This window comes from Labrus bergylta, chromosome 23, assembly GCF_963930695.1.
Source record: "Labrus bergylta chromosome 23, fLabBer1.1, whole genome shotgun sequence".
In the NCBI taxonomy this organism is placed as follows: domain Eukaryota; kingdom Metazoa; phylum Chordata; class Actinopteri; order Labriformes; family Labridae; genus Labrus; species Labrus bergylta.
In genome coordinates this window covers 1,691,566-1,715,936 of record NC_089217.1, presented here as the reverse complement: position 1 = coordinate 1,715,936, position 24,371 = coordinate 1,691,566, and the positions used below count along the sequence as shown (strand labels likewise).

The 24,371-nt window shown below is 41.8% G+C and overlaps 2 protein-coding genes across 5 annotated transcripts; one reads left to right on the top strand and one right to left on the bottom strand.

Annotated features, from left to right (window-relative positions):
• Positions 1–1,535: 1,535 nt before the first annotated feature.
• LOC110001799 (proline and serine-rich protein 2) lies at positions 1,536–10,943 on the bottom strand. 2 transcript variants are annotated; one of them, XM_065951526.1, is made up of 4 exons: positions 10,755–10,937; positions 9,484–9,681; positions 5,779–6,061; positions 1,536–5,564 (listed from the first exon to the last, which is right to left on the bottom strand). In XM_065951526.1, exons 2-4 carry the CDS (start codon positions 9,580–9,582, stop codon positions 4,084–4,086), a joined length of 1,863 nt encoding a protein of 620 aa, XP_065807598.1. In that variant the 5' UTR covers positions 9,583–9,681; positions 10,755–10,937; the 3' UTR covers positions 1,536–4,083. The 2 variants fall into 2 exon arrangements, with proteins under 2 accessions (XP_065807598.1, XP_065807599.1); XM_065951527.1 differs by lacking the exon at positions 9,484–9,681 and having other exon boundaries at positions 10,755–10,943.
• Positions 10,944–13,032: 2,089 nt separating this feature from the next.
• Positions 13,033–24,025, top strand: rab3ip (RAB3A interacting protein (rabin3)). Of its 3 annotated transcripts, XM_029275284.2 has the most exons (14): positions 13,033–13,167; positions 16,648–16,783; positions 16,897–17,013; positions 17,340–17,506; positions 17,676–17,847; positions 18,197–18,292; positions 18,773–18,850; positions 19,501–19,710; positions 19,796–19,924; positions 20,184–20,296; positions 20,458–20,481; positions 20,808–20,907; positions 21,396–21,465; positions 21,759–24,025. In XM_029275284.2, the coding sequence occupies exons 3-14, from the start codon at positions 16,924–16,926 to the stop codon at positions 21,839–21,841; spliced, it is 1,332 nt and encodes a 443-aa protein (XP_029131117.2). In that variant the 5' UTR covers positions 13,033–13,167; positions 16,648–16,783; positions 16,897–16,923; the 3' UTR covers positions 21,842–24,025. The 3 variants fall into 3 exon arrangements, with proteins under 3 accessions (XP_029131117.2, XP_029131118.2, XP_020516115.2); XM_029275285.2 differs by lacking the exon at positions 18,197–18,292; XM_020660459.3 differs by lacking the exon at positions 20,458–20,481.
• Positions 24,026–24,371: the final 346 nt, after the last annotated feature.

The window sequence follows — 24,371 nt, the reverse complement described above, 5'->3', positions numbered from 1 at the left end:
AGAAAGGTAGAAAACTCCTTGAATAAATCATAGATTGTAAATATTAAAGGATGAAGATACACATCTGTTCCTGCAGGGGGCTCTGGAGGCTCATCAGCAGCAGCCGCCATGTTGGAAATCCTGTCTCAGTCTAACTTTCAGTCAACATAACGACAGGCTGAGAGCTGGAGCAGGTTTTAAACCTCTTGAAGAACTGTTAGATTGCGCCCACCTGTCAATCATGTCAGCTAAGCGCCTAACTATCGATAACACGTATCGTTCTTAAATAAAAGCAGATGCGTTATAAATTAAATTAACCCCCCGTACAGTGTGTGCTTATGAGGACAATAACTTATCAGGCCTATTTCATTTTTTAACCAGGTTGTAAACATGTTTATCTCTGCTGTAAAATGTCACATTTTTAAATGAGTGTGTATGTGACTTCCTGTGCTTCACAAGAAATGTTACATTTTGATATTCTACAATTCATTTAGCAGACTCTTTTATCCAAAGCGACGTACATCAGAGAGTAAGAACAACACAAGCAAGGATCTAGAAAAAAGAAAACAATGTGAGTAAGAGCAAACGATCAGCTTTGAGTCTGATTGGACACACAGGTGCTGACAGGAAGTGACCAGAGGCAAAGCACAACATTGAGGGCAGTTCTTGAGAGCTCTAATCAGTATAGAAACCATCTTATAAGTCGTCGTTATCAAACAAAAACCATCGTCATTACCATCATCATCATCAATAATATGGAGACCATCATCATTAAGTTAGTAGGTATTCATAAAGAGCTGGGTCTTTAGCTTTTTCTTAAAGGTGCAGAGGGACTCTGCAGATCACATGGAGTTTGGAAGTTCATTCCACCACCGGGGGGATATGATACGATCAGGATACGATACACTTTATTGTCCAGGACTCAGGAGCTGCACGCTTTTAGCTGCCTCATGACCGTTACACCAGTGGTTCCCAACTGCTGGGTCGGAGCCCAAAAGTGGGTCGGAGTGCTGTTGTTAGGGGGATTGAGAATGTGTGCCTGTGTCAAAAAGTCTATGAAGCACTTTTGTTTTGTTCCATCTATTTGTTCTATCGCGTTTGAGGTCAAAGCTGCACTTTCCTTTATTGAACAATTCTCATTGGTTGAAAAATATCAACAATTTGGGTCATCTCAAAGAAAAAAAAATCTAACATTTCGAATTTAATCTTGTAAATTTATGAGTTTGAGACCAGACTGCGCAAAAACGATGAAAAAAGAACCCTTTAAGGATTTTCCTCTGCCACTAAAGACACAATTTCCTCCCAGTCAGTGTCCTTCTTTCTTCGGGTAAAGCTCCAGTTTCTTGCAATATCTAATCTCTAAACTCAAAATTTTATATTATTATTATTTTTTTTGTAACTTGGCCCCTAATCCTCCGTCGTAAAAACCACTTCCTTTAACCATCCCGTAGGTTTCCACTCAGGTGAAACATTTCCCAGACCTGGGATATGAGTGTTGAACTGCACCTTCTCATTCTTTACATACCAGACTAAAAGAAAAACAATTAGACAAGGCGTGACATTATGCTCTTTAATGATTGACAAACATGTAACAGTACACACTTTAAGGAGATTATTAACAGTTTACAATGGACAATTACAATTACAATTACAAGGACATTTGAAAAGTCAGAAAGTATACCAGGCTGTTGTACCATAGCAGCACTTTTCACATTGCCACTAATATTCCCTTTCACCACACATGGATGCACTTTTTTGATCCTCTTTGCAGAGACATGTCCTCTAAAGAAAGCTGTGTTGTACAGAGCGATGTTATACTCTGTACTTATGCACCATTAGATACTTCAAAACGACTGTAGCTGAACTACAGAGAACCGGAGTCTGTAAACAAAAAAATTCACACAGGAGAAGGATCTCTTCCTGCGGGAAATAAAACATACTTCAAAAGTTACTGTAGGTGAACTACAGAGGGCCGGAGTCTGGATAAACCGTGGTTAACAAACATACAGACGGACACACTAATGTTTCTACAACATTTAAACAACACACAAACAGCGATGTCATCGACAGGGATAAAAAAACTCACAAAGTACTCCCAGGATGTATTTTTGTAGACTCTGTGGTTTTTAGTGCTTGTGTTTTCTACAATGCCATGTGCTCGCCCATCCCTAAAGAGCAGGTTTGAAGTCTGCAGAATAAAAAATAATAATAAGTAAGAGTCCCTGCCCACAATCCCCATTCCACACAGTCTGTGGTTTGGTGTGGGAGGTTTGTTCGTGGAGTAAAAATATCTTTCGGCTCAGATGTTCGTTTTTCAAGAAAACCCCAGGCTCTTTTCAGCGTAACATCTGCAGCAGAGTTATTCCAGGACAGCACTAATGGAAACGATGGAGATATTAGATGTAACGAGGGTGACTTTGGAAGTCTTTGATCCTCTTTTGCTCACTGTACTGTATGTACAACATTTGCCACAAAAAAACAAACATCTTTTGCTCATTACAGTAAAGTTTTGGTAGTTTCATAAGTCATATAACTGCTGGAGAGAAAAGTACTTTCACTTTGTTCTTGCTCCATAAGTGCTTACAGAAAAAAAAACACACCACTGAGTAAAATGCCCGAAGTCGGTAAACAAACCGGTGAAACAATAAAAGATTCCCATGTGATGGGATGTAGAAAGACTTCACAGCCTGTGTTTGAACATGAATTTCACCTTCTGACAGCTGCTAGAAGAAAAGTGACACAGTAAACATAAAAATACATTGTAAACTTGATACAAAAATAATAGGTTTGCACATCTTGTCTGAGTTTTCTTCTGATCCGTTTTGCCCTCCTGATACTGTATGATTGATCCCTTAATTGGATTTTATCTAAATTCTTCTCCAAGTTTTGTATAAATGCAATCAAAGGTATCTTAATTGCGGATATATATTTCCAATAAACTTTGACAACAGGGCTGGATCAGCCTGTTAAGGGGGCCCTGGGGCCAAACTGTGCTTTGGGCCCCCACAAACCCCCCCGGTGTTGATCCAGTAGCCATATATTTCCTTTGATACATTTCAAGGAGCCTGTAAAATTCCTATTTTTAAATTACGTTGTGAGTATCTTAAGCACAAATTTATATATTTTTTAAAAAGGGCCACAAGATAAAATCTCAAAATTAAATTTAATTTAAGGAGCCTCCTCGGGGCATTTTCAAAACAATTTCTATTGTGCTTTGGTGTAGAACCAGACAAATGTGCAATAAATAAAATAAACAACAAATTAACTGCTGCATAATATATACATGTTTTAAGGCCCTGGTGGTTCTTTGGTGCAAGTAAAGCTGCCCATTTCTTCAACCTAAATTATGACGTAAAAACAGAATCCAAAAATCCATCTAAAAATCTCTAACTTTGGCACTCTTTCCAAATGATATCCAAAGTCAAAGCTCATCTTAGTTCCATTGTCGTGTAGTGTACTTTTACTCAATGACAACATAAAAGGATCCTAATGAAGGGAACACTTTGTAGAATAATAAATGTGTCTGCTCAAATTAGTCCCCAATAAATACACTTGAGTAACGTTTGATCAAAACTACAGCTCCTCTCTATGCTGCAGACAGTGCATGATTGTCCAAAAGTTTTGTAAGGTGAATGTCTTCTCATTAGATTTGTTGACAATAAAAAAAAAAACTTCAACCCTTTTCCTTGAGATGTTAACAAAAAGTAGTGTTCAGTTTAAAAAGTCTCGCTATAAACAATCAAGGTGAGACCACATGTAACGTGGCTCCCAAAGTACCAAATATGAAGCTCCTCTTAACAGTGTTAGTTCCGTTCTATACATCTTCACAGAGGTATAAAGTGTCTTGGATTGTAAGCAACACAAAGCAGGTAATCTACTTTTTCCTCCAAAACAGTGTCGATGTGTCCGACTTGTTTGTTCGTTTTTTTTAATGTCCAGGAAGAGAAAACTGGCTGTGCAAGTCCATTCCTCTGTAAAAGTAGTTCTCTGACACAGTCCACACAGTCAGGCATAAATAAAGAAACGTCTAGTATACCACCTCCACCAGCAGGTACACATTCAGGCTCAACAAATCGAGACTGAAAAATAAATTCCCAGAGATTCTCATGAGTCTTTCAGTAGTCCCAGTTTCCTCAATGCATCCCTCCGCGATTCATCCGTGGCCCCCTTTCCAGAAAACTTCACAGTGATGCTTTGGGGTCGAAACATAGAGCTGGATCTCCGCTTTTCGGGCGACACCCCTCTTGGCGCTGCTTTCGGGGTAACAGCGCCGTGGTAGGAGTTCCGAGGAGGTTTTGGGGCTGGGGTCGGGGCAGGAGCTTTGAAACTCCTTGCTGGGCTGACCGAAGGGCGGTTGATCCCCGTGGACGGGTTGATGACTCGACTCTTCCCTCCATAACTGTTGAGCTCAGTCGGCTCTACTTTGGCCGGCAAGCTTTGACTCTTGTTGATGTGGGAGCTGAGGATGTCGGGAAGGTCGCTCCGGGTCATGGCTACGGGATTCATGACTTTAGTCTTCCCGCCGTAGTCGTTGAACTCGGAGGGATGAGCCAGTGCAGGCGGGAGGGTTTTGGGTTCAGGACTGGTTGACGAGATCGCAGTGGGTTCACTCCTGGAGGACACAGAGGGTTTGATCACGATAGACTTCCCACCATATCTGTTAAACTCTGGTGAAGTTATGGCTATCTCCGGGGAACTAGGCTCCTTGATTTCCAAAGGAGGTGGATAGTAGTTGCTTTCTATCGCTGGTGGAGGTGAGGGGAACCGTTCATTGCTCCCTACAGAATCTGTCCGCAAAATCTCTGGTTTCCTGTCAGCGTGAATCTGGCTGTGATGTGATGTTGACACATAGGCTTCTGGCAATTTGTGACTGGATTCCATTGTTTGGGGTACGCTGGCCTCCACAGGTTTGGCACTTGCGTCTACTACATCTGTGGGAGAATGTAGGGAGGCGCTGTCAGGGTTGACAAGGAGCGACATACCCCCAGACATGGCTCTGTTTCTATTCAGGCCCAGCTTAGACAGGGCCTCCAACCGGGATTTGTCCGGTTCGGGGTCCTTGAAGGAAATGCTGCGCGAAGGGGTATTTCTAGCCTTCGGCTCTAATGCATGCTGGGTATCTTCCGGCAACAGAGGGTGTGCGGTTCCTGTTAGATTCGCTAGCATCTGTGCCCGTCTCTCGTTGATGCTGACATTAGGTAGTGACTGGCTCTGGTGCTCCTTGCTCCCATGAACCAGATTGATGTTAGCAGGAAAGCGGGAAGGCTTTGTAGAGGTAGGAGGACCCTGTCTGACAGCGGGATCAATGATGTTGCTCGCTGGTTTTTCCAACTCTAAGCTGCAACGTCGGAGGAGCGAGGACGGGCTTATGTTTGCGTTTCCTCCCGCTTGGTTCTCTGCAATCTTCTGGGCAATCAGAACCGGGGTGGGGACAGAGCCTGGAGGGTGGTAGGACGAGTGGTCTGTCGACCCATAGCTGCCGCTGGGTAAGGGAGGGTTGTACTCTGATGGCAAGCTGTCCATTGGATCACGCCTTGGCTTTATCTCGAAGTGGCTTTCGGGGGCCTGCACCATACTATGGAAATCTGTAAGGAACAAAATGCAGGTTAAAACTGTGCAAAAGACAACAGGAATTGTTTCTTTCTGCAACTGTAGTTTCAGACATTTTCTCCAAAAAAACAGCCAAATGGACACAAAGAAATGTATTTGTCTATAAGCGGATCTCTAATTCATAAACCATACCATACCAAGAAATCTGTCTATGGCCCGCAAGAACAAGAACCAACGTCTGTACTCTACCTGGATTAGTAGGACTGAAGATTGGCTCTCTGGTCTGCAGCAAGTCTGGATCGGAACGAACTAGGTCGATTATATCGTGGTCTTTGTGGCTGGGGGGTCTGGCCAGGAGGGTGGACACCATTGGACTTGGGACTGGGGGTTCATCAACCAAAGGGGGCTTTAACTGCCTTTGCCTCCTTGCATCGTTATCCTCCAGACCATCCTCTAAGGAGTCGATGGTCTTCTCGAAGAATTTGAGGCACTCCTGCTCCTCCCGGCTCAGAAACTGCAGCGTGTCATCCTCCTGTCAAGGCAAAATGGAAGGTTTCATGAGTATAAACTTTCCCCAAAAGTAGTCGCTGCCACCACTTCAATAGAGGCTCGTTCCTCCTCTTCACTAAACTCCATGCAGGGTGAACACAGGACTGTTTGTCCCTGAATCCCAACCCTCTGATAGCTCCAATGCCCCTCCTCCTTCACCTCTTCCCATCTGTGTTTTACCTCTATGGCTACCTGTCCTGCTTCAAACAGTGCTGCCACTGATGAATAACACAATAGACAGTTCAGTAACAGCTCTTTTTTATTTTTTTCACCTTCAGGCCTTTTTCAGCCCTGATAATGATCGGGTCCACCCACATGGCCTTAGAAAACAGGTAATCCCCTGTAACAATGTGTCTTCTTTGCATTATTGTTCTCAGTCTTTACATACAAAAGCCGTTCAGCAGAATAATCTCACAACCTCCACTTTATATATTTTGTTTTTAACTTTGTGTCAGTGTATGGATTTGCAAACAAGATGGAAAAAAATGTTAAAAAATTAGCTTAAGATGACTTTCCATCACTTCCTGTTTTTATGCTAAGCTAAGCTAAGCTAACAATGCTCAGGCTCAAGAGTGAAAAATGTTCATTTAAAGATTCCCAGCTTTGGGTTAGATAACAAATCAACTCAAAGATGATTGGTTGACACTCCCCTGACAAGTCCAGATACACATCAGATTTTAAGATATGAAAACAAAGCCTGCATTGTTTGTTACGGGGAAACAATCTGCCAACGCAGCAAGAATATTTTACTTGTTAAGTTTCTTGAAATTAGATGAAATAACTAATTTAAATACAGGCATCTTATTTCAAGACCTTCAAGGCAACTGCTTGGGGTCCCCAGGTCAGTAGGGGGGCCCCCAGGGATGATAAACTTTAAAACCACAGCAGTGTCTCAAAATGTGCAAAGTTTGCAATGACAGTAGGATACCTCCCTAAAGGGGGCCCCGTCTGACAGAACTCCATCTCCTTTGAAAACCAAAAAACATTGTGAAAAAAAGTCACCAAAAGACAATGAAGAGGAGTGAAAAAAGAAAGAGAGGAAGAGGAGGAAGCGTCGGGACACTGGCAGACATGATGGTTATGAACGCGGGTTGGAGGGGCCCCCTGATGAATTTTTGTCTCGGGGCCCCAACAGACTCTAGAATCGCCGCTGAACACACTCGCTTAGATTTGAGTCTTTACAGTGTAAGTCGTGTTTTTTCTTTGCTTGTGTGATATTTCCAACAAGCGGACAATGTAGTGTTTTTGATCGCAGACTGTGTTTAAATATAATTACACATCCGAGCAGGAGAAGCTGCTTATTTGAGCCGTTTTCAAGGTGATGACCTTCAGCTCGCGGTTTACAAGGCAAACACGGTTTGTTGCTGACATCAGTGTTGTGACAAAAGTGTCACAACAAGGTTGTCCGGAGCCTCGTTGTGCTTCACGGACACACACACACACACACACACACACACACACACACACACACACACACACACACACAAAGACACCTGCAGAAGCAAAACACCCAACTGAAACCAATCAGAGATGAACACTGATGTGCTGGTTTCTGCTGCTGGGAGTTATGTCTGTTGGAAGACCGCAGCGTAACCGGTTTGGTCGTGTTGTTGTGTGTGTAGATGATGGATGTCATCCCCAAGGCATGCGGAGGGATTAAGTTGTTGAGCAGGTGTCATTTCTCAGCGAGTGTTGATGACTGGGCGCTTTGTGTAAACACAGCGCAGAGCCTCGAGTCAGGGTGAATGTGCTGTGCGAGTTTAAATAATCAGCTGTTCATCTGATACGCTGAGTGTAAGGAGACAAAGGAAACAACCTCGCCATTGACTCCAGTCCACTGAACAGATCTTTATCTCATGACGGAGGTATTGTTCAAACCTGTGTCCTCTGTGTGACACCAGTTTGACCAAGATTTGATTTGCTGTTCAAGATTCAAGATTTTTTCTTAAGGTTTTTATGCTTTGGACAGTGAGTCGCAGAGAGAGAGAGAGAGAGAGAAAGAGAGAGAGAGAGACTCAGAGAGAGAGAGAGAGAGAGAGAGAGAGAGACAGAGAGAGAGAGAGAGAGACTCAGAGAGAGAGACAGAGAGAGAGAGACTCAGAGAGAGAGAGAGAGAGACAGAGAGAGAGAGAGAGACTCAGAGAGAGAGAGAGAGAGAGAGAGACAGAGAGAGAGAGAGAGAGACTCAGAGAGAGAGAGAGAGAGAGAGAGAGAGACAGAGAGAGAGAGACTCAGAGAGAGAGAGAGAGAGAGACAGAGAGAGAGAGAGAGAGACTCAGAGAGAGAGAGAGAGAGAGAGAGAGAGAGACTCAGAGAGAGAGAGACTCAGAGAGAGAGAGAGAGAGACTCAGAGAGAGAGAGAGAGAGAGACAGAGAGAGAGAGAGAGAGAGAGAGAGAGAGAGAGAGAGAGAGAGAGGGGTACGACGGGCGGGAAAAGGAGCTACAGGTCGTATCCGAACCCAGGCCATCCACATCGAAGACTACAGTCTCTGTACATCTGGCATGTGCTCTAACCACTAGGCCATCAGCGTCCTTTAATATTTAGTTTTAAATTGATTTAAATCAGTTGCTGCAGAATTATAAAAAAACATTTCATTTACATCTTCTTTTTAAATAATTGTAGTTTTTCGACAGGTGGACAAAACGAAGCACTGTAACCTCGTCATTTTGGACTCTGGGTTTGATCCCACGCCTTGGAATTGTTAGCTCACTACTTTTTAATTTGTTTTTGTTTTTAAGATATAAACGGGTCCCTCACATTGGAAGTCATTTTAAAGCAACTTCTGGGAATAATCTGACATTTGATACCACACTCATAACGGTAAGCTAAGTATCTAGCCTGGTTAGCCTAGCTTAGCATAAACCCTCGACACATAGGAACACAGTAACCTTTGGCATAGCGCTGTCCAAAGGTTACAGTCTGGGTCTTTACTTTTAGACTTCTAACCTCCTCAGTAAACATGTTACATGCTCCTTATCTCACCTCTCAGAGTCCACCTAGGTCAAAAAATCTGCTTTTTTTTAAGACTTGTTGCACAATAACCGACCTCTGGGTTTAAATTATTTGCAACCTAAATAAGAAACCGAACATTGCATCGTTTCCAAGGTGACGCTTTCTTGTTTTCTAATATAACCAATATGAACTTTCAACTTTATAGGGCCCGACCGATATGGAATCTTTGGAGCTGATACCGATATTAGAGAGAGAAAAAAATCCAATACGATATATCAGCCGATATCTTTTTTTTTTTTTTTTTTTAAAGACTGTAAGTGATAATTAGACTAACAGACCTCAACAGGTGAACTTCAGGACCATCTACAGTGCGTACCTGGAATCTTTTCAACTTTCCAAAAAGTGTAAGAAAATCTAAATTAAAAATAGTAAAGGGTTTTCAAATAGTTACCCCTGGTCTGGCGTTTCGGCCGGGGCCCCCGTTGACCCCGTAGTGGAGCTGAGGGTTTGCCTGTAGACGGAGGTCCATGCTGCGAGGGTCAGAGGTCATTATGACTTCTCATGGGGACTCAGGTGATCCTGGGGCGGCGCAAGAACTAAACGAGAATCACATCTGGACCCGTGTGGCACTCGGGGGTCATCTAATCGTCTGTTCAGGGTGAAAACACAGAGGAGGCAGAGAAGTTCAACAAACGGTTATTTATAAAATTAACATTTACGGATGTGTTGGCAGCACTTGAGCTTCTCGAGGTGGTGTTGTTGTAGTTTTTATGATCTTTATGGTTTGCACAGAAGCAGGAAAGTAGGAGTGCTCATGATCAGTTTCCTGCTCTGAAATATTCTGCTCAGCATCCGTGCGGAGTGAGACACCTGATGGACCAGTTCACCTGGAACAGGAAGCTGCAGAACAGGCTCCTGCAGCCGAAACCATCTTTAGCACTCACACATTCTGATGAAGATGATAATGATGAAGATGATAGACTTCAGTAGAGCAGAGAAATAAATCCTTCACGAGGTTTGAAGCGAAAAGCAGAAAAAAACTGAGCAGACAAAGAACTGTGTTTTGAACGGTAGAAGCAGAAGAGACTTGTGGTCATAAATGAATCCCTAACTGTTTTCATTGTTTGATTTGATCGTTTTGAGTTCAGCGACAAAAGAAAACAGAAAAGATTTCTGATGTCGATCCAGTAAGAATCTCATCTTTGTGTTCTTTATGTCATGAAAAACAACTTGTGGTTCTTTTGACCCACTTTTAATGTTATTGGTCTTCAGTGACGTCATTAAACACAATAAAACACCAGGAAATATAGAAATACGTTTTAAGATGTAAAAATAAAATAGAATAGAGATGATTAAATAACCAATAAGTACCAAGATAAACACTATTCACAGATATAAATACACACAAAGTGCTGTGTTAAATAGTGTAGATATTGCACTCAACAAACTCTAAGTAAGTTGTTTAATTAGTATCCATTTGTAAAACTATTTAAACGACATTTAGTTCTGCAAAGCTAAGACTTGTTTTTATGTTGACATCATTTTTTTAGACTTTTTTTTGAAGTTTTTTTTTCCTGAATTTGCAATTAGAGTTGTTCCCCCATGTAGAGGTCTGTGTTAGTTATGTATTCGTTTAAGCTTAGAGCATCTTAACCTCCTCATAAGCATCTAAATCATCTTTACACCTGGACAGAAAAACGTGTAAAATATAAAAGAGCTTACCCAGCAGCTGCGCACATCAATCACGGTGAACGAAAAATCATCTCAGGGTTTCTTTTTCCTGCAAGGTCGTAGAAATAAATAAAAGTAGAACTGACTTATAAAAACTGTAAATGTAAAAAATCCGTTTCTCGTGCGCTCCTGGACAGCTCCGCGTGCGTAATGACACCACGGCGGCGCATCACGCGCCAGTTAAAGCCACGAAGAAGCTCCGCCCACATCATACAGGAGGGTGTGTGTGTCTGTGTGTGTGTGTGTGTGTGTTTGTGAGTGTGTGTGTGTTGTCGTCAAGGTGTGTAGAGATATGACTGAAGTGACGTAGAACAAAGTTATCCCACTCACACCCACCTCAGTTTCACTAGGATGAGTTCAGGAACAATGGGACAATTAAGGTTTGACCTGTTTTGCCATCTGACTGGAAAAACATCTTCTCTGAACTTGTCTTGTGTCATTCATTTTAGATGTGCAACTTAAACATCCGAAACTTCAAATCACAGAGTTACTTTTCCCGAAAAGTATTTGTGTTTTTTATTTTATTTTTTATTATTATCTTTTTTTTTTTTTTGCTGTAGCACTTTGAGAGTTTTTTTTGCAAAAATGTAAAGTGCGTTACAAATTAAATGTATTATTATTATTATTATTATTATTATTATTATTATTCTTTTTACTGAAAATAAAAATAATTAAACATCAAGGAATTTACTTTAAAACTTGTCATAAAAAATAGATTTATTTTTTTTATTGAAGATTTGTTTGTCGCTGGCGCCCCCTGCTGGTTGCAGCCTGGTACATCACTCCTTCATACCTTCAGGTGAAAACTAGAGGATGTTGATTCTGGATCCAGTAAGGGATTATATTCCAGGTCACTCTGAGGTCAAAAAGCTCCAGCAACACCTGTAGTTTTAAGATCAACTTTATTAACAAATTAGACCGACGCGTTTCAGCGTGTGGCCTCGGGGACGACCCTGATGAAGGCCTGGTGCAGGTAATGCTGGAGCTCTTTGACCTCTTCAAGCCTCTCACTCTTCATGCACCTTGGTAGTCGGGGAAGTTGTGCCAGAAAATCCCACCCTGCTTCATCCAAACCATGTCATTACTGCACAAGCATTTCTTATCCAACAGACCGGTACACATTGAATTTAGCCATCAAAATTACAGCAAGAAAGAAATATCAACCATTAGAATCTAAATAAACCTCTTAAATTCATCAAAATAAGCGTTGGATTTAGATTAATAGAAACATTTCTTAGAGGAATAAATCGTACTGAATTATGATTACAATATGTACATAAAATACCCACTTACACACATTTATCTGATTTTATTTTCTCTATTTCTTTAGAGAAAATAAATATCGCAGATAGAAAAGATATCGAAATGTAATTTTTTCTTATTTCATACTTAGACCTACTTCGTGCTTATACATTTCATGAATGGCTTTCACTTGAAACTATGTATTTGCAGAGTGATCTATGTACACTAACTTAATCATAAGGATTTGAATATACCTTCCACTTCTTCTAAATAACTTTTAAAAACACATTTTTATCGTAAGGCCTTTTTATAATCCTTGTTTCATCCAGGATGTTTTTATTTGTTTTACTGTTAACTTTAGCCGATCTTTGTCTCGGTTGTTTTCCCTTTTTCTCTGTTAATTGGATGATTGCTGCACTGTTGTTTTATTTTTCATGCTTTTTTAACTGGATTTTATTGTTGTGTATTTGACTGTTGGGATTTTTTCTTTTTTCTGTAAAGCACTTTGTGACGTTGGTTTTGATAAGTGCTTTATAAATAAACTTCATTATTATTATTATTATAATAATAATTGTTGTTATTATTACTATTACTATTATTATCATTATTATTATTACTATTATTATTATTACTATTAATATTATTACTATTACTACTATTATCATTATTATTATTATTATTATTATTATTATTATTATTACTATTATTATTATTACTATTAATATTATTATTATTACTATTAATATTATTACTATTACTGTTATTATTATTATTATTATTTATTACTATTATTACTATTACTATTATTATCATTATTGTTATTATTATTACTATTATTATTATTATTATTATTACTATTACTATTACTATTACTATTATTATTATTATTATTATTATTATTATTATTATTATTATTATTATTATTATTATTATTATTATTATTATTATTATTATTATTATTATATACCTACAACAGCTGAGAATCAAAACAAGGTGACGATCATTCAGTAGTTTCCCAGTTGTCCCTGAACACACCTCTCCCGTCAGTTGGAGTAACCCTCTCCGGTCTGCGTCAACAACCGCTCCGGTGTGACCGTTTGTTTGTGTGTTTGACGGGTCGACTCAGTACGTTACCGGGAGGAATAACCCACACAGCGGTCCGGTGAGTCCACAGCTTCAGTTTAATTTACAAAAATGTGAATGTTTAATTATTGTTGAGCAAGTTATGTGAATTAGCTAGCTTGCTAACCTAGCTTCACGCAAACGCAGCATTAAGTGTAATGCTTCCATTATCGGACACTGAACCGTCTGTCGCACTGTTTGTCCCTTTCCTCCAAAACTAATCAACCACACACGCTGACTGTCAATGCTTAAACACTCTTAGAGCTTTACTATTCAAATTCATCTCCCATTCATCCCCTTAAATCTTGTATTTTATGGTGAAATTGTCAGATCACGGCGGAGGTTTGTACGTTGGCCGATAATGGAAGCAGGGTTTCCCCGTCATCATTAATCCTCCTGCGGGAGAAAAACGCACAGATGTTGTTTTCATGCAGGAGAGCCTCCGTGCAATTGTTAAAAAAATGCTATTTACTTAACTACTGATTATAATTTTATTTAAAATGCTATTCATATTATGTTAAAGTGTCAATGCTAACAGAGGTGCTAACATATCATCGCCTCTGAATGAAGCTGATGCTAACAGCTAATCGTTAAAGCAGAGAGGAGCATCAGCTGACAGAGCAGTCATGCATCTTTCATGTGTGTAGTGTCACATAGCACCGTTAGCTTCTAAAAACACTAGCCTAGCATGTGATGGTCATTACACATAACATGCTACCTGCAGGCTAACTCAGTGCTAGCTGCTGCCTGGCCTGACACAGGTGTGTTCCTGGCCTGACACAGGTGTGTTCCTGGCCTGACACAGGTGTGTTCCTGGCCTGACACAGGTGTGTTCCTGGCCTGACACAGGTGTGTTCCTGGCCTGACACAGGTGTGTTCCTGGCCTGTCTGTTATTTTTTTGTTCACGTCAGGTGAGCATAGAGGAAATCATGTCAGGGTTTAAACTTCAGCCTGTTAGCATGCAGATAGCATCACATTGAGCTGCAGCACATCATGTGAGTGAACACAGAGGCTGCTGTCACTAAACTGAGTTAGCATTTGTTGCATTCTCTGCAGTTTTGGTGCAAAGGTCCAAAGTTTCACCAAATAAACAACTGTTCACACTCTCAAACCTCTGGACTCAGTTTCTCACTCATCTCTTAGATTGATACCTGGAGATCCCTTTAACACAAATCATTGTGTTGTGCAGGAATCTACAGTCTGTGATAGTTCAAGTTATCTTTATGAGTCAAATGCAACAACAGAGCAGAGCAGGCACAGCTGGCAATCACATGTTTGTGTTCCAAGCTCTCTTTACAATGTAAAAAAAAAAAAATAATAATATTAATAATAAATATATAAAATAATAATAATAAATATATAAAATAAATAAAAAATAATAATAATATTAATAATAAATATATAAAATAATAATAATAAATATATAAAATAAATAAATAATAATAATAAATATATTAAATAAATAATTATATATATATGAATAAATAGGTATGCACTATTGAGCCGATACTGATAATTACCTGCTCCTAATGCCAGATAAGATTATGGATATATGTTTACATTTTAAAAATAAGTTAATAAAATGTAGTTTATGCACATCTGGGGGTCAGAAAGGTTCATTATGTAATCGTCTCTCTAAACTAACTGACATCACTATTGTCAATTCTAAAAAAACAAAAGACAGATATTGGTTTTCAATTGTTATTTTACTTTAATCGTGTAAATAAAGTTAGTGTTCCTCTCTGCAGATAACTTCATCATGAAGTATAAGCATGTAGTTGACGAGCTCCTGTGTCGAACAACATGGTTTTATACTTTCACCTTTTCATGAGGTTTTACGTTGGATCGATTCCAGAGAAGAGGAGGGGAAAGTGAGCTGCTAGTGACTTAGGGCTGGTCAATATATCGAGTTTTTAAGATATATCGATATATTTTCAAACAAGATATAGAGTAAGACAACATCGTTAATATGGATATAGTTTAAGTTGCATTAAAATAACGTTACAGAGGTGCCAGGTCACCTTCTTCTCATCTCACTGATGATGACTGACTGTCTGCTCCTCCTCTCTCTCTCTTTTATTGGATTTAAGGAACATTTTAAGTTCATAATATTACTTTTTAAATAGATTTTAAGGTTTTCACTGTTAATAAAATACATATCGATATATATCGAGTATCTCCATTCAGCTGATCAATATCAAGATATGAGTTTTGGTCCATATCGCCCAGCCCTAAGTGATGCTCATATTTTTGATTTCTTTCCAACGTTTTGCTTTAGCCTTTTGGGTTGTCTCTGGTCTCTTGAAAACTTTCTGCAGTTTTCAAAAAGCCTGTCGAGTCGGCGCTGATGCTGCCTCGTATTACTCTAACACGTCTCAGATAAGTGGAGGCAGCTGATCATCCCTGTGAGCTGCATAACGTTTGATTAACGATGAGTTTTTTATTTCCTGAAGAGTCTGCAGAGTGTTTCAGTCCAGCTCTCAGTGTTTCCAGATCGCGTTAGGTTCCAGTTGAAACTCTGTTAACAGACGGGACGAGCCTCTAACAGGCGGCTGAAATAACTGTATCCATTACCCAGCATCCCTTGGGGTGTCGGGTTACTACGGGGACCTCCAGAACTGGTCTCCATGGAGACAGGGAAGAGGAGGGGGAGAGAGAGAGAGGGGAGGGATTGGCTGGTTGGTTGTGTGTCCTAACCACTGGGCTCCCGTCGCCTTTTCAAGATGTTATTAACGATGAATCTCTGATCCAAAATAATAAACAAAATGAAATGTTTATTGTGATAAACATGCAACAAGTTATAGATCGTTTACAGAGCGTGTTGACGTGTGATTGACAGCTCATCTATAATCACTATTAATTGGTACACACACACACACACACACACACACACACACACACACTTAGTTCTTAAACTGTGTCTTGAAATAACCTTTGCAGTAGTGACGTAAAGTTTTCTGTGAGTCACACTCCTTCTGTTTGTCGAGGTGCTGAATTCAGCTTTTGTATATGCTCACTTTGAGGGGAACACACCCACTTAACACACACACACACACACACACACACACACACACCAGGCTGAGCAGGTGGGACCGGTGTGCTGTTAAAACACCTGACGGAGGCACAAAACAAAAGAGGAGGTTAACACCACCGAGGAAGAAAAAGTCCCAAACCCAGAAGGTAATGATCGTGAGGGAAAGAAAGGAAATACAAAAAGTCTGTGGTGTGAGGATGAACTCCATGCTTTGTTCTGGTGTGGACCAAAAGAAGAGGAGTGGTCAGACACTCCTGTGGACTTCCTGTTTGTGTCCGTTGGAGTTTAACCCAGAAAGTAAAGTCCACACCGCCTTATTCAAATACAGTTTATTGTTTTATAAACAGGATATTAGACGAAGAAGGAACGGGGGAAATAAAGCCAGAAATCAACTACAATCACTTCTATCTGAACCACTTCTCTGTCCCGCTTCATCACTGCCACACCTCATACCTGCTCTCATATCCCGTCTGTGTGTGTGTCAGATCAAGGTCTGTTCTTACCTGGTTCACCTGTAGACCTGGTTCACCTGTAGACCTCCTGCCTGCGTCAACGACCTCTCTGACAGTCTGTGAAGCTCAAACCAGTCCTGCCTGCATCTCCATCCACTCCTGCACTATGGTAAATCTTTAATTCAATTAGTACTATAATAAAGAAATGGTAGCATGCTAAGCTAACAGCTGTGTGTGTGTGTGTGTGTGTGTGTGTGTGTGTGTGTGTGTGTGTGTGTGCAGAGTGTATGATGTCTGAGAGCAGCTGCTATGGCCTGCAGCAGCGGTCAGAACAATGCAGAGACTCTGGAGGGGTTTCATGAGGTGAACTTGGCGTCGCCCACCACGCCTGACCTGCAGGTAGGTACACACATGTCGTCAGTGCAGCAGGGGGCGGGGCCTCTGCATCAGGTCAGTGTGTCATCAGTTCATTCTGTGTGTGTGTGTGTGTGTGTGTGTGTGTGTGTGTGTGTGTGTGTGTGTGTGTGTGTGTGTGTGTGTGTGTGTGTGTGTGTGTGTGTGTGTGTGTGTGTGTGTGTGTGTGTGTGTGTGTGTGTGTGTGTGTGTGTGTGTGTGTGTGTGTGTGTGTGTGTGTGTGTGTGTGTGTGTGTGTGTGTGTGTGTGTGTGTGTGTGTGTGTGTGTGTGTGTGTGTGTGTGTGTGTGTGTGTGTGTGTTTCTCCTGCAGAACCAGGCGGAGCAGCGACCCCCCGTCCGTCACAGCACCCCTCCCACCTCTCTGTACCGCACACACTCTCTGGGAGCGCCCCCTACTGGCCTCCCCACATCACTGCGGGCTGACCAGCTCCCCACGCAGCCGGTTTACTCCACGCCGCGGCACAGCCACAATGGAAGGTAGAGCGAGGAATGGAAATGTAGAAAATGATATTTTGAAATCTGATGAGTTTTTTTTAAATTAAAAGTCAAATGAATTGTTCACTCCTCGACCTCACAACCTTATTTGACCAAATTCATCTACACTCCTTAACCCCAACACTCCTGTTTCCATGGTTACCCTGCACAGTGTGCCAGGCCAGGAGGCGGAGTCACTGGACGGCACCTTCCTGTCCGGAGAAGACGGCGAGGAGTGCAGCGCGCTGAGCGACAGCCTGTCGCGGCTCCGCAGCCCGTCGGTGATGGAGGTCCGAGAGAAAGGATACGAGAGGCTGAAGGAGGAGCTCGCCAAGGCCCAGAGGGTAGCACACACACACACACACACACACACACACACACACACACACACACACACACACACACACACACACACACACACACTCTTATCCTGAAGTATGTAGAGTTTGAGTGTGTGCAGTCTGTCAGTGTGTGTGTGTTTTCACTACATGTCATCACACTGTTCATGATTTCATTTTTTAAAACATATTTTCATTCATTTTGTTTTATTTCTGAAACATCTTTCACTGAATTTCATTTCTACATTTTTGAGGTTTTTTATTTTTGCCATGATATGATTTACCTCCATGTGTTCATTTTGTTTGTTTTTCTGTTGTGTTGTTTTCTTTGTGTGTGTGTGTGTGTGTGTGAAAGGACCTGCTGTTGAAGGATGAGGAGTGTGAGAGGTTGTCTAAAGTCAGAGATCAGCTCGGCCTGGAGCTGGAGGAGCTCACCGCCAGCCTCTTCCAGGTCGGTCCGCCTCCCCCTCACTGTCTCAGTCCGTCTCCTCTACTTCCTGTTTCCTGTTTCTGTCCCTCCTGAGGCCGCGGTCACACACACAGACTGAATCTGCCCCACTCATGTATTCTTCTTTCCCTCCTCACGTTCTTCCTCCTGCTCTCCTCTCATAGAAGGTGCTGAGACTGTAATCTGTGTGTGTGTGTGTGTGTGTGTGTGTGTGTGTGTGTGTTATCCTGCTCCTGTATCCTCAAGTAGCCAATCAGCTGAGACTCCAACAAACCGAGCTTCACTTTCTGTGACTACAGATTTTATAACAGTGAATGTTTAGGCTGAACTGTTCCTTTAATTAAGCGTGTGTGTGCGTGTGTGTGCGTGTGTGTGCACGTGTCTGTGCGTGTGTGTGTGTGTGTGCGTGTGTGCGTGTCTGTGCGCGTGTGTGCGTGTGTGCGTGTGTGCGTGTGTGTGTGTGTGTGTGTGTGTGTTCTCCAGGAAGCCCACAAGATGGTCAGAGAAGCGAACGTGAAACAGGCGACCGCTGAGAAGCAGCTGAAGGAAGCTCTGGGCAAGGTGACAACACTCGACCTCTCCAGACTGAAGACAGACTGAAGACAGACTGAAGACAGGCTGAAGACAGACTGAAGACAGGCTGAAGACAGATTGAAGACAGGCTGAAGACAGACTGAAGACAGACTGAAGACAGACTGAAGACAGGCTGAAGACAGACTGAAGACAGACTGAAGACAGACTGAAGACAGACTGAAGACAGACTGAAGACAGGCTGAAGACAGACTGAAGACAGACTGAAGACAGACTGAAGACAGACTGAAGGGTTTATTCAGGATAAAAGTTTACAGGGATGTAAATCCATGAGAGCAAAAAGGAATCAGAATCAGAATCAGGGTTTATTGCCAAGTACATTTACACATAAAGGAATCTGACTTGGTGTATTGGTGCTAAACAATTAACAAGGAAATAAAGCAGAACTAGAAACAACTTAAATAATACAGAATAAGAAGATATTACAAAATATAAAATAGAATTTAAAAATGTAAATGATAAAAAATGTACAAAAGGTGTGATGTAGGAGCTGTGCAGTGGACTGTAATCTTCCTTTTAGTGACACCAGTTTTCCAAAAGTACAAAAAGGCCCATCTGAGTGTTTAAGTATATTTTTTTTAGAATCATTCAGATTATCAGAAACATTTTGTCCTCCTCAGATCGACGTCCTCCAGGCCGAGGTTCAGGCCCTGAAGACGCTCGTGCTCTCCTCCCCCACCTCCCCCCTGGGTGACCTCCCCTCTGTAGGAGCCGGAGTGAAGACCCCCTTCAGGAAGGGACACAGCCGGAACAAGAGCACCTCCTCGGCCATCCTGGGGACGCAGCCCGACCCGTCGGCCACGCAGCCAATCGTGCGGGAGTGCAGAGAGGTGGGAGGAGCTTACACAGAGCTTCAGAGGTAAATGTTGGTCACAGCTGTTTGATTGATCCTGAGATGTTTGTGTGGACGCGCAGGTGGACGGTCAGCTGTTTGGTGAGTTCAAAACGTGGAAGGAGGAGCCGACGCTGGACCGGGACTGCAGCTTCCTGGAGAGAGTTTACCGCGAGGACATCTTCCCCTGCCTCAGCTTCAGCAAGAGCGAGGTACAGACCGGACCTTTAGAGCCACTTTACACCTGAGCTCAGGACAAAGACAGCGAGTCCCCATCATCACGTCAGGCTGACAAACATCTCCATTACAAATATTATTTTAAAACTTTGATTTTGGAAACAACATAAACTGGTTTCAATGTTAAAACTGAAAATATATCTTAAAAAAAAATAACGTCAAAGAAGAAGAAGACGACAACCTTCTTTTCAACTGAAGCCAAAATCAAAATCTGTCTCCTCCGTTCTCTCTCAGCTGGGGTCGGCCATCTTGGAAGCGGTGGAGCAGAACACGCTGAGTGTGGAGCCGGTCGGTTTCCAGCCGCTGCCTGTGGTCAAAGCCTCGGCAGTGGAGTGTGGAGGACCAAAGTGAGACCACACACACACACACACACACACACACACACACACACACACACACACACACACACACACACACACACACACACACACACACTCTTTCTCCTCTTCATCAAAGCTTTCACTCTTTCATCATCATCTCTCCATCTTCCCTCAATTTTCTGCTCTAGTGGGCGAAGGGCTGAACTGGTCACGTAAGTCTGACTCTCTCTCTCTCTCTCTCTCTCTCTCTCTCGCTCTCCCATCAGCATCTTTTAATCTCTCCTCCGTTCCCCCCTCGGCTGGCCCTCCCAAACCCCCCTGCTTTACCCCCTAATAGTCCCATCATGAATGATCCTGATGAGACGAGCTTTAAGAGTCCTAACACTCGTCCCTCCTTCCTGCCTTCATGATGCTCTAATATAACATCAGCCCTCCATAGTTTGTTTTATATTCAGCTCCCGTCATGTTTAAACAAAGTCTGTAAATGTTTGATCTCTCTCTCTCTCTCTCTCTCCCCCTCTCTCTCTCTCTTTCATAGAAAATGTGCCCTGAGCGGTCAGACCAAAACCTGTAAGCACAGAATCAAGTTTGGAGATTCATCCAACTATTACTACGTTTCTCCCTACTGTAGATATAGAGTGAGTAGACACACACACACACACACACACACACACACACACACACACACACACACACACAGTATGTAAAGTCCACCACCAGGGGGCTCTCAGTCAAAACAAAAACAAGAGATGACGTTGAGGCTGGTGAGGAATCATGTGAGTGACAAACTCCAAAAGTAAAAACAGATGGTGCTGAGTGAGCTGCACAGAAAAAAGATCTAGATTACAGAAGTGCATCGTGTTCCTCAACACCCAGGCTCGAGGGGATTTGTTCACTTATTGAGATTACATGAAGAAAAAAGAATATTTTAATATTGTATGAACTTAATGACACAAACAGATCCAGTCTCAGGACCTGTTTTTACATTTGAACACCTGCAGAGGTCACTCATGAGCTCTGATGTCATCAGACCTCTGTGTTCATTAAACAAACCTGATCACATGATCCAACCTGTCGATGTCTTCGTGCTGTAACACTGATTTTTATTTCTCTCTCTTCCTCTCAGATCACAGCAGTGTGTAACTTCTTCACCTACATCCGCTACATCCACCAAGGGCTGGTCAAACAGCAGGATGGTGAGACACACACACACACACACACACACACACACACACACACACACACACACACACACACACACACATACATACATGAAAAATGTTTTACAGACCCATGCAGAGCTGGATAAACACTGAAGCTTCAGAGTCCACCACATGGTGACCTGAGTGAGCATCCACTCTAGAGAGAAGGGGGGGGGGGGGGGGGGGGGACAGCTCTCTATGATGTTACACCCATTTTAACCACTAGGTGTCACAGTTACATACTGCTCCTTTAAGTTGAATCATGTTTCTCTGTGCTGTGTTTCCAGCCGAGCAGATGTTCTGGGAGGTGATGCAGCTTCGTAGAGAAATGTCCGTCGCCAAGCTCGGCTACTTCAAAGACCAGCTGTGACCGATGGACAGCCCCGCCCCCCTCCAATCACAGCAGACTCTGCCCTGAAGCCCCTCCCTCCCTGGATCTGGTCCCCTCTTCTCTCCTTCCGTCACCTCTCCTCTCTGTGTGTGTGTGTGTGTGATTATGTGTGCGAGAGAATAACTGTGTTTGTTTTCAATCATCACAAACGGACTGGAGGACAGAGACGTCTGATATCGTGATTTTTGTGGGTTTCTGTTGAGAGTTTGAATCCAAAGTATGAGATTTACTTTGCTGAAGAACACATTAACACTCCGATATATGAAGACAAGCGACATGTGAATGAAGATGTCATTTTTAATATGTAGGTATTTAAACAGATCTGGGGACCTTTGACCTTTGCTTTAATCATCCCGAAAGTCAAATTATTCAAAAATAAAAAAAAAACTTTCTGAGACAATGCTGAGGAATGAGGGCCACAGTTTGATACTAACACACATTGTCCTCAAACAAGGTTAGTAAAAATAAACATGCATACTTTTAGTTCCCATTTTGTGAGAAAAAAAAACTTTGATTTTACATGAAAGTTCCCCACGCATAATTTATTTTATTAAAGATCACATGTTCTGCTAAACACACTTCATATGTTTCTCTAACTCTAACATGTGTCTCTAGTCCGTCTACAAACCCCCCAATGATGAGAAAAGTCCATCCTCTCCGTCTTCTCCCTGCTCCACTTTTCAGAAAATGTGTGCTCAAACAGGCTGTTTGGAGATTTTCCCTTCATGACATCACAAAGGGCAGTAGCCCCTCCCCCAGGTGGGTGACACTCCCACAGCTAGGTGTTTGTTCTGCCCTCTGAGTCTGCCTTCTCACCGTAAACAACAGGACATGGAGCGAGAAAGCACAGAGTACACCCAAGCCCTTCCAGAGAGGGGGCGTGGTCAGACACAGCTCATTTACATATTTAAAGGTACAGACACAGAAACAGTCTGTTCTGAGCAGGGCTGAAATAGAGGGGTTTATAGGCATGATCAAATACAGGATCAGAGTGGATTTAGAACAAGAAACTTCACACACGTGTTTTGAGGAGCTCTGAGACTTATTTACACTGAAGAAGAGGAGGAGGAGGATATGTCACCTTTAAGTTTGACTACATTTGTGAATTAAAAGGGCTTTTTGTAAAAACACTAAATCTAATATAACATTCTCTTTAAGGCCCTCTTCTCTGACTGTTCCTGTAACCTGTACTTTTAACGCTGTAGGATCTTTCCTCTAGAAATCATTTTACTAACAGTTGCTCTTCTACTTTATCACAGCGACTTAAGCAACATAAAATCTGTTTTGCTGCTGCTCTACTCAAGTAAAGTCGTCTATCATCAACTAAACTCATGTAGGTTATACATGTTCAGACGCATAAGTCACCCCACAGTAAAAAAACAAAGGCCAAACAATCAAATGTTTACTTAAAGCTTATATTTAATTCTAGTTTGTAGGAAGTTATGAAGAAAGTTTATTTCCAGGATTTGAAGTACAGTTGGATGCAAAGATAATCAAAGCCTCATTCAGACTCGATGTACGTCTCCTAAAAGTACACTGAGTTTTCAGAGTATTCACAGAAGCAGAGACGACTAAACGGGAAAACAAAAGACAACTTTACAACGAGATGATTCTCAGGAAGGCATCGATCTTTCTTCCCTGATTTCTACGCTAAATTTATGGACGGTGAGTCGAATCACTGAGACGATAATCCCGTCTGAATGAGGCTGTCTGCAGGAAACATTTTATTTATGATCTCTCTAAGAGTTAATGCTTTATTTTGTTGTTGTTGTCAGGCTGGCTCCCGGGGTTTTTCATGAAAGACAAAGAGAAACTGAAACACTACATTTTACATTTTTGCTGTGAAACTCCTCATGATGTTCGGGCATGTTTAGATATTTTGACAAACGAATATTTGCGGAACTGTCCTTTATAAGCTCCTGGTGTTTTCAGCCTGCTGTATTTAATCAATCAGGACGTGTAGATAGTGTGTGTGTGTGTGGATGTTTGGTGTGTTTGTATGCCTGGTGTTGTGAAAACTTTATTAATGTTCATTTAAACCTGTCTCCACTCCTCTGCATTTCTCTCTTTCTCCCATTCAAAGTCAGTGTCACTCTCCCGGTTTGGTTTAGTGCCTTTTCTCTCAGACACTCTGAAATAAAAACAGTAATACCTCTGAAACAAGCTGCTCTCTGTGTCCTCTGTTTCCCAACTCACAGTAAAGTTTGAAGTGGTATCTATGAACACATGTATGAATATATATTTGTTTCTATTTTTTGGACATAGGTATGTATGTATAGGTATCGATTTTTGGACGATTGGGTTCTTTCGACAGAGGTATGTGTGGTTTTTATCAAATTAGGAATAAGTCACTTTTTCAGAAGTTAGTATGTCGTTTTTTCAATTTTTCGACATAGGTATGTAAGAACATATGTATACTTACAATAATTCACGATGAAGTCTTTATTTGTATATACTGTACGTACGTACATTCATACATTCATATGTTCGTACATACATTCATGCATTA

What these genes read in the sequence shown, in the direction of transcription:
- LOC110001799 (XM_065951526.1), bottom strand. Translation starts at nt 9,582, where the DNA reads ATGACCTCTGACCCTCGCAGCATGGACCTCCGTCTACAGGCAAACCCT. An exon ending in GCCGAAACGCCAGACCAGGG is followed by an intron (nt 6,062 to 9,483) that starts GTAACTATTTGA and finishes TTGCCTTGACAG; the next exon opens with GAGGATGACACGCTGCAGTT. An exon ending in CTTCAGTCCTACTAATCCAG is followed by an intron (nt 5,565 to 5,778) that starts GTAGAGTACAGA and finishes TGTTCCTTACAG; the next exon opens with ATTTCCATAGTATGGTGCAG.
- rab3ip (XM_029275284.2), top strand. Translation starts at nt 16,924, where the DNA reads ATGGCCTGCAGCAGCGGTCAGAACAATGCAGAGACTCTGGAGGGGTTT. An exon ending in TGAAGGAAGCTCTGGGCAAG is followed by an intron (nt 18,851 to 19,500) that starts GTGACAACACTC and finishes TGTCCTCCTCAG; the next exon opens with ATCGACGTCCTCCAGGCCGA. An exon ending in CGAAGGGCTGAACTGGTCAC is followed by an intron (nt 20,482 to 20,807) that starts GTAAGTCTGACT and finishes TCTCTTTCATAG; the next exon opens with AAAATGTGCCCTGAGCGGTC.